This window comes from Octopus bimaculoides, chromosome 28 (assembly GCF_046866305.1).
Source record: "Octopus bimaculoides isolate indiv1 chromosome 28, ASM4686630v1, whole genome shotgun sequence".
Lineage (NCBI taxonomy): Eukaryota > Metazoa > Mollusca > Cephalopoda > Octopoda > Octopodidae > Octopus > Octopus bimaculoides.
The window spans coordinates 23,355,211-23,365,210 of NC_142955.1; the positions used below are offsets into that span (position 1 = coordinate 23,355,211).

The window sequence follows — 10,000 nt, forward strand, 5'->3', positions numbered from 1 at the left end:
CCTTTCGGGGTCGATAAAATAAGTACCATTTGAGCACTTGGGTTCAATGTAATCGATTTATCCCCTCCCCAGAAATTGCTGGCCTTGTGCCAAAATTTGAAACCAATATAAACATTTGCTGTAACGGTCACTCTTAAATACTCGTTTGTTTTCTTTTTCCGCCGACAGGTTACAAACCTATTCAACCTCCTCTTCATTCAGGTAAGTCTTTTCTCTCTTCTGACTACATCAGGTGACCAGCACCGCCACCAGTACCCTCGACGTTAGGATCGAAAGCTGAACACCCTAACCACTCGGCCACACTCTTTAGGTTGCGTTCACTAATATATGCCAGTCGTCAAATCTCATTTATTCAATGAAAGCTGTGTGTTGGCATCTCGTAATATGTTTACTTAATGCTACAAATAAATAAATAAATAAAAATAAGGTGGAGGGTCTCCATTATATTTGAAAAGATAATTGTGCCTATTGTAAATGAAGCAATGGGAGGTGTTTTGAAAAAGAATCCATCGCCAGCATTGAAATGTATTTCGTTTCGTGATTGCTCAATGTAACACTGTATTAATGAAAATGGCAGCAAATGTTGAACAAATATTGACTGCAGGCTTGCAAAGAAATAGAATTTGCTGTTCAAATTGGATGAGACAACATTTGGAATCAAACAAAGTTCTTATGGTCTACGTACGATGCAATAGTCCCAACAAAAACTGTTATTAACGAATTCCGTGTTTCTCTCTCTTTCTCTCTCTCTCTCTCTCTCTCTCTCTCTCTCTCTCTCTTTATTTATTTATTTATTTATTTTTTTTTTGCAAATTCACTTCATGAAAAAAGAGAGAAACAAATTTCAAATCTATTAAAAAACTATTTAGATAACAAAGGGCTTCCTCCGACGAATCTCTGGAGTAATCTTGCTCGATAACATGCGTAGTACAGAGGTCAGGGTGTCTCTCCTGGCCGAGTCGGTACTTCGCATTGAGAGATGACAATTCCATTACTAGTGGAGTCGCGTGGTTTAGTGGTTAGGGTGTTGAACTCATGATACGTTGTGTTCTTGAGCAAAACACTTCATTCCACGTTGCTCCAGTCCACTCAGCTGGCAAAAATGAGTAAGCCTGTGACGGAAACCACAAAATTACATTTTTGAGCTGATCACCTCTAGTCAGTAAACTACATTTTCGGCTTCACTTAGAGCGTCCGAGTATCCGTCACTGAGGAGGATTAATCAGCTTGAAACACCGTGTCTAGCGATCTACAAGTGTTTTGAACAGAGCCCTGTATTTTCAATGCACAAATCTCGTTGAAATGTTTCTCTGAGACAAGATAGTACAAGTGTCGTCCCACGTTTTTATCGTTTGTCTTTTAGATCTTCTGGTCATTAGACTGCAGCCATGTTTTGGTTTTGGCACCGCCTTGAAGAAACTAGTCGAACAAATCGACCCAAGTACATATACATTCTTAAACCTGGTGCTTATTTTATCGATTCTTTTTGTCTGCACTACTAATTTGCGGGGACATATGCTAACCAACATCGGCTCCCAAACGGTGGTGGGGAACAAACACAAACACTCATACATCTTGATATGTACATACATATAAACACACACACACAAACACACATATACAAATTCACACATAAGACACAGCCATTGCTCATTCCTCGCCAGTCATTCAAAAAAGTCTTTATAAATATATATGAAGGGCTTCATTCCATTTCTGTCTACCAGTAGCTTTGGTCGGTCGGGAGCTATATTAGAAGACATTTTCCCAAAGTACTATGCAGTTGGAATGAACCTGGAACTATGCGGCTGAGAAGGAAACTGTTTATCACACAGCCACACCTGCATTGACATATTATAAATGTTATACACAGAAGCATAAAAAACACCAGACGTTTGATTTTGAAATATCTCCGCTTAAATGAATAATTGCCAATAAAATAACTATTTTTTTTTTTTGTTCTGTATGTTTCAGCTTGCGACAAACAGACCAAGAACATCTCCATAGAGCAACTGTTGCTGCGGAGTCTTATGCATGGATACGACAAGTCTGTCAGACCGGTTTACAACTCCTCCAAGGCCGTCGTCGTTGGACTCGGTTTGACTTTAACACAGATACTGGACGTTGTGAGTTGGAAATCTGTTTCGAATCTCCCTCCATCACCCCAACAGCAAATTCTTCCCTAAATCTACTTTTTTCTATTTATTATTATTATTATTATTATTATTATTATTCAGTAGTTTTATTTTTATAACGTGCTTTCACTTCACTACCGAGCGCAGCTCTGTGTGCCTTGGGTATGTGCTGTGGTGCTCTTATGGTTATTGTATTGAAAGTGTTTTGCGTAGGATGTGTGCAGTGCCCAGTAGTGCAATTTTCTGTATGTTATATATATTTCTAAGTCCTATCTGCTGGTATTGATACATCAATTAGAAAGCATTTTTTTCTTCATGATCTTTCACAACTATATCTGGTCTATTGGCCTTATTTTCATTATTATTATTATCATCATCATCATCATTATTATTATTGTTACTATTATTATTATTATTATTATATATTAGACGTCAAATGCAACTGGTAACAGAACGGGAGAATATCTAGTGCTGTTAGCAGAGGTGTGGTGATACTGCCGAGGAAGGACGCCGACAATGGATATGTACCAGAGAATTTTCGGCCCATAACTCTGCTAAACACAGAGTTTTAGTTTTTGGCCAAGGTGTTAGCGAAAAGATTGGCGCTCGTCGTCAGTAGCCTGGTCGGAAAAGCGCAAGCTTGCACAATCTAGAGCAGGTCTATCCACGACAACCTCCACCTTATGCGATACATCATAGAGAGGGCTAGAACCACAGCTGGCTTCGGGGGGTAATCTGATCAATTTGGATCAATCAAATGTATTCAGTAGGATCGACCATCGCTACTTGGAAGCCGTCCTGAAAGCATGCGGTTTCGGACCCGTTTTCAGAGGCTGGATCGCTGAAATGCACAGCGGCACCTGTTCAGTGGTCAAAGTAAACGGCCATCTATCGGAGCCGTTTGGCATCGCACGCTCCGTCCGTCAGGGCTGCCCACTGTCGCCTCTTCTATACGTATTGGCAATCGAGCCATTGTTGTGGAAGTTGGAACAGCTGAGGGGCATCCCTTTCTAACTAGGATAAGGAAGGGCAGTGTCAGCATACGCGGACGATGTCACCGTCATGGTGTCGGACGCCTCCGAAGTGGAGACGGTCGGCACCATCCTAAAAAGAATATGAGTCGATTGCAGGGGCTAAAATCAACGGCGACAAATCGGTTGGTTTGTGGTTGGGCTCTTGGAGAAGCAGGACAATGTCATCGAATGGCGTCATCGGACGCTGGACCGACGGACCAGTTAAAGTGCTCGGGGTCTGGTTTGATAAGAACTGGGACGAGGTGACGAACGGGGTGGCCAGTCTTGCCCAGAAATGGGCTGAAAGAAAGCTGTCCCTGAAAAGTAGGGCAGAGGTGGCGAATGCTTACATTGCCTCCTTTATCATTTATCGCCTGAGCGTCGTGCCTTGTCTCGGTTACTGCTTGACCAGATTGGAACGTCTCTTATTTAAATTCTTGTGGAAGGGACGCGTTCCAATGATTAGGCTTCCAGTCTGTTACCAACATCTTCTGAGTGGTGCATTAGGTATGCCGTGGCTCCTAATGCACAGACACACGCTTAGGTTACGCCACCTGCAACGATTTCTGCACAGGGAGCGTGTGTGGGCTCCGTTTGTGAGGCTTGTCCTTCCGCAGCTCGTCTCCTTAACGGAGCTGCAGTCCTGGGTGAATTAAAAATCGAGACTGGGCGCCTGGCACCTAGAATATCGTCAGGCGCTCACAACCTCCTACCAGTCAGGTAATGAGATTGGTGGATGTTTCGCTTTATAAATTTATAGAGGATTAGTGGCGGGGAAGTGCGAAGGCGTTCTCAGATAGATGTGCACGGAGTTTCAGCGACACTTCACCGAACTGTTCAGGGCGCGCGGCATGTTGGGGATAGAGGTGGATTTCACCTCCTATCTCGACGGCATGCCGCGCTTTTTGGTCAGGGATGCGGAGTTCTGAGAAATGCGGATAACAGCCGACGACATACGGGATGTGATGACGAGCAGCACAGGGGAGACGTCTCCAGGGCTGGATGGTCTGCCCTTCGAGCTTCATCTTCATATGCCAGACTTGTTCGAAAATTTCTCGGCGGATGTCTACTACAACTGGCAGCAGAATGGGAGAATACCCAGAGCTATGAGCCGCGGCGTGGTGGAGCCGAACAAGGGGGGTCAAATAGATAATTTTAGGCCCATATTCTGCTGAACATGGAGGCGCAATAGCCCAGTGGTTAGGGCAGCGGACTCGCGGTCATAGGATCGCGGTTTCGATTCCCAGACCGGGCGTTGTGAGTGTTTATTGAGCGAAAACACCTAAAAGCTCCACGAGGCTCCGGCAGGGGGTGGTGGTGAACCCTGATGTACTCTTTCACCACAACTTTCTCCCACTCTTACTTCTTGTTTCTGTTGTGCCTGTATTTCAAAGGGGCCAGCCGTGTCACACTCTGTGTAAGACTGAATCTCCCCGAGAACTACGTTAAGGGTACACGTGTCTGTGGAGTGCTCAGCCACTTGCACGTTAATTTCGCGAGCAGGCTGTTCCGTTGATCGGATCAACTGGAACCCTCGACGTCGTAAGCGACGGAGTGCCAACAACAACGTCTGCTGAACGCAGATTATAAGACTTTGGCCAAGGTGTTAGCCAAGAGGTTGGCGATTGTCGTCGATAAGCTGGTCGGTGATGCGCTATCACGAAAGATCTATTAACAACAACCTCCACCTCATGCGCTGCATCATGGAGAGGGTAGGGAAGGAACCTGGCATGGGTGGGGCCCTGATCAATTTGGATGAATTGAAAGCTTTTGACAAGGTCGACTATCAATACTTTGTGGCTGTCCTCGCGGCGGCTGGTTTCGGTCCCATTTTCAGAGGTTGGGTCGCTGCACTGTACAGAAACATCTATTTGGTGGTCAAAGTATACGGCCACCTATCGGAATCGTTTAGTATCGCTCGTTCGGTCCGTCAAAGATGCTTACTCTCACCCTTCTGTACGTGCTGGCTCTTAAGGGAGTTGGATATTTCGAGAGGCATTCCACATCTAGGACGCGGAAGGTTCGTGTCAGCATATGCGAACGACCTCACCGTAATATTGTTGGATAGCTTGGAAATCGAGGGGATCGACACTCCCTTAGGGGAGTATGAAGCAGTCAGGAACAAAAATTAATCAGGACAAGTCGATGGGCCTGTAGCTCGGTACCTGGAAAGGCAGGTACCAGTCAAGTACTGGTGTCGGTGTGATCGACTTAGCCCCTCCCCACAAATTTTAGGCCTTGTGCCAATAATAGAAAGGATTATTATTATTATTATTATTATTATTGTTATCATTATTGTTGTTGTTGTTGCTGTTGTTTACATATTGCGTATGATGATTGCATTTCTTTTACTTTATATTGTTATTATTCTTGGTGTCGCTTTTGATTCATGTAAACACATACACACGTACACACATATCTGCATGCACACACATACGTTTGCACCCACACACACACACTCATCATTTTACTATGCATAAATATGTATACATAACAAAATTAGAAATGAAAAGTCTTCGGCACAGTATCATATATTTGAAAAAAAAAAAAAAAAAGAAAATGAATAGGAACGGTCTTTTTTTGATAATTTCTCTACTTCAATAATTAGACGTTTACAAGTCATTAGATGTTTTGGAAAAATTATTAGAATAGCCATTCCTACTTATTTTTCAAATATGTATGTATGCGTATGTTTGTGTATGTACATATATATATATATATATATATATATATATATATATATATATATATATATGAAAGAACGCCCGAAGCGTTCTTATACACCAGAGAAGTATTTATCATGAACGTAGAGTCAAAACAACCTTAATAAATAGCCTTATTAATTCAAAAATAAAGAATATTTTCCCAGCGATGTGGTATTGAGCACACATTCCCACTGAACGATATTAGCTTGTATACATACATACATACATACATACATACATTATATATATAATACAGAATGGGACAAGAACACAAAACATCCAAGAAAGGGACAACAAAACATCCAGTTGGACGATACAAAGAAAACACGGACAGGTCATTCGGAGTTTTCTTCCTTCAGTCGAAATCTATCCTTGCAATTTCGGCTATGTATGTATGTATATATATATATATATATATATATATATATATATATATATATATATATATATACATATATATATATATATGTATATATATAAACATTTAAAATAGAATAAAATCTTTATAAGAATTTATCAAGTAGTCAGCGTGAAAAATCTCCTTATAATTATTCCCTTTAAATATATTTATTTATATTAAGGACATTCATACACATAAATGCCTCACGCTATGAGGGACTCTTGAAGTCAAAATAAATGCAGTGTATCGAACGCGAGGGAATGCAACACATGAAGCGAGCTCCTAAAAACAGATTCAGCCGCACATCATATGGTTTCATAATTAGTGCACAAAATGTACTTTTAATTGTTAGTGCAGGCATAATCAAGACACAAAAATGAACAAAATTCAACATACCTGACGAACACCAAATGTATCCAACACAGCACATTAGAGTTGTTCACTCGTATATATATCTATGTAAGAGGCGGGATTTTCGAATTGCATCTCGGTACACGTCTATAATCAGAATAATTCAGCACTGAATATATTCCGGTTAAATTTTAAATTTAAAATAGGATAAAGTCTTTATAAGAATTTATCAAGTAGTCAGCATGAAAAACCTAAAGGAAAAATTATAATTATGTATGTATGCATCTGTCTGTCTGTGTGTCTATCTATCTGTCTGTCTGTCAGTCTCTCTTTCTCTCTGTCTGTCTGTCTGTCTGTCTGTCTGTCTCTCTCTATTGTAGCGTCCGGGCGATTTATATTTTATCTTTTACTTGTTTTAGTTATTGGATTGTCGCCATGCCAGAGCACCGCATCAGAAAGTTTAGTCGAACAAATCGATGCTAGAAATTCTTTTTTAAAGAATGAAAAACAAAGTCGACCTCGGTAGAATTTGAACTCAGGACGTAAAGACAGACGAAATACCAATTTCTTTATTACCCACAAGGGGCTAAACACAGATGGGACAATACATACATGCGGGGACAATTAACACATGATCGAATGGAACAATGAAATTAAACAATGATGATGGGACGGCCACCCCAGCCCCACCCCGGGGCTATTTCAATTATTTCAACAGTTCTTAATAGTTCCTTTCACAGTCTTCGACAGTTCTTTTCAAAATTATCTCAATAATTTCTCCAAAATAAAACTACTCACCATTTTATATAATCTTTTATTTCTTCGTAGTTCACCACTGGAGCGCTGGGTTCGAAATTCACCTCGGGCCCCAGTGGGACTGAACCCGAAACCACATGCTTGGGAAGCAAGCTTCTGAACCACAGGTCCTTGCCTACGCTTGTCAGATATTTCACCCAGAAGTTTGAAACTTCATCACTTCCGCGTCCCTACCAGTTGTTCTTTTATTCATTGACTTACGTTAGCGTCTGGTCTATTTTTTCAGGTGATATAAATTGTTCAGATGTTGTAGATGCTATTATTGAACAGCTCGGTCATATAGCCATTCCTTCGCTGCCCGTGCTCTTCACCTCACCCCCTTCCTCACCAAATTCGACTTCTATTTCCGCTAATGGCACGGTATTGATTTCCATTTCATTTTCGCCTTGTTCGTGATAAAACCTTATTTTGTGTTGGACGCTGGAAATGAATTGTTTGTTTCGTTCAACCAACTGTTGTTACTTCTTTTCATAATGACGGACTCCTCCTCCTGCCCCTCCCCTTCTTCTTCTTCTTCTTCTTCTTCTTCTTCTTCTTCTTCTTCTTCTTCTTCTTCTTCTTTTTCTTCTTCTTCTTCTTGTCCCTTTCTCTCTCCTCCTCTTTTCTTTTTTCTTCTTATTTTTACCTTTCGCTTTATTTTTTTCCGATTTAACGAGCATCTCGTGTCAGTAAATTTTGCTTTTACCTATTCTGGTCCTGTTTGTATGTGTGTGTGTATGTCTGTGTTTGCGTGCGTACGTCTGTGTTTGTGTGTGTATGTATATGTGCGCATATATGTATGTATGTTTGTGTATGCGTTTGTGCGTGAGTGTATGTGTGTGTGTGTCTGCGTATGTATGCATGTTTGTGTATGTGTGAGTGTATGTGTGTGTATGGATGTGTCCATATATGTATATGTGTACACACACACACACACACACACACATACATACACACACACACATATATATATATGCATGTGTACGTAATTTTATGTTCCCCTAATATTTGTGTCGCTAAAATTTGTCTTTTCCTTAACGATTTCATTAACGATTCACATATCTATTTCGATATATTTCATCTTCTATTGACATTTGTTTATTTCTCTTTTCTCCATTTATTTGTTGTCCATCTTATGAGCAGACGACACAACAAATTATTCCCCACCCCACTTACCTTTCTAATTGCTGTTTCTCAGTGTTCCACAACCGTTTTCCGCTTGCGGCACACTTTTTTTCTTTTCAAAATTCGGCGGCACACCGGAACTAAAAATATAACTAAAAGTATCGGGGGGAAAAAAAAAAATCATATTCAGGTTACACTGCGGCACTCCTTGCATCATCCCGTGGCACACCAGTGTGCCGCGGCAAACCGGTTGCGGATCAATGCTGGAGCTGTTTAAGATGGCGACCTGGCAGAATCTTCAGCGCGCAGGTAAAATGCTTAGCGACATTTCGACCATCTTTATGTTCTAGGCTCAGTCGACATTGCAATTCGTCCGGTACCAGTTATGCAGTGCAGTTAATGTAATCGACTAGCTCCGTACTCCAAAAGTTCAGGCCTTGTGTTTATAAGTAGAAGGCATTATTATTATCGACGTCATCAAGTCGGCGGGCTGGAAGAATGGTTACCTTGCCAGAAGAAATACCGCTAAGCCGGAAGAAATGCCACTAAGCGGGAAGAAATGCCACTAAGCGGGAAGAAATGCCACTAAGCGGGAAGAAATGCCACTAAGCGGGAAGAAATGACGCTAAGTGGCTTAGCGGCATTTGTTCCGGCTTAGTGGTACCTCTTCCGGCTTAGCGGCATTTCTCACAATCGTTCTCACAAGAACAATGTTCTCCTCAATACATGTGACCTACAAGTTAAACCAATCTTTTTCACTTCTTCTAGTGATAGTTTGACTTTCAGTTCTTTCTTCGATCATTCCAAGTGCTCCTACAACCACGCGTATTGTAACCATCTTGAGATGCCACAGTTTTTCGATTTCAACAAGCAAATTTTTATATTTTCTAAGCTTCTCAAATTCTTTTGCTGAGATATATTATGATTATTAAGGAATGCCAATGTCGATCAATAAACATTGACTTCCTTGTTTTTGGTCTTTCACAACAACATCCGGTTTATACGCTTTGATGGTTTTGTCCGAATGTATTGGAAAGTCCCAAAGAATCGTTGTATTTCCTCTCTCAGTTACAGCCTCAGGATGGTGCTTCTACCATTTGTCAACAGTTTTGATTTCATAATGCCTTATTGTTGTTGATATCATCATCATCATCATCATCATCATCATCATCATCATCATCATCATCATCCTGATCATCATCTTCATCACCATTATTACAAGAGACAACAAGTTAGAAGTTCATGTAGTTATTATTATTATTATTATTATTGTTCAGTAGTTTTATTTTTATAACGTGCTTTCACTTCACTACCGAGCGCAGCTCTGTGCGCCTTGGGTATGTGCTGTGGTTTGCTGTGGTGCTCTTATGGTTCCTGTATTGAAAGTGTTTTGCGTAGGATGTGTGCAGTGCCCAGTAGTGCAATTTTCTGTATGTTATATATATTTGTAAGTCTTGGTGTTTTTGTTATGTATTTGTC

The 10,000-nt window shown here is 41.0% G+C and overlaps 2 protein-coding genes across 6 annotated transcripts in view; one reads left to right on the forward strand and one right to left on the reverse strand.

Moving 5' to 3' along the window:
• The window catches only part of LOC106878343 (uncharacterized), a 107,245-nt gene extending 99,411 nt beyond the window's left edge, over nt 1-7,834 (reverse strand). For all 4 annotated transcript variants that reach the window (XM_089344126.1, XM_089344127.1, XM_089344124.1 and 1 more), the window contains exons 1-2: nt 7,400-7,834; nt 6,647-6,748 (exon numbers count right to left, since the gene is read on the reverse strand). The gene's annotated coding sequence lies outside the window, so the exon portion shown is untranslated. The remainder of the gene's footprint in view (nt 1-6,646; nt 6,749-7,399) is intronic.
• Nucleotides 1-10,000, forward strand: part of LOC106867586 (neuronal acetylcholine receptor subunit alpha-10-like) — an 83,584-nt gene that overhangs the window by 51,945 nt on the left and 21,639 nt on the right. Inside the window, exons 2-3 of one of the 2 annotated variants that reach the window (XM_089344118.1) lie at nt 169-201; nt 1,972-2,123. In XM_089344118.1, the coding sequence (XP_089200244.1) occupies nt 169-201; nt 1,972-2,123 (185 nt within the window). The remainder of the gene's footprint in view (nt 1-168; nt 202-1,971; nt 2,124-10,000) is intronic. The other variant, XM_089344119.1, reaches the window with a different exon arrangement.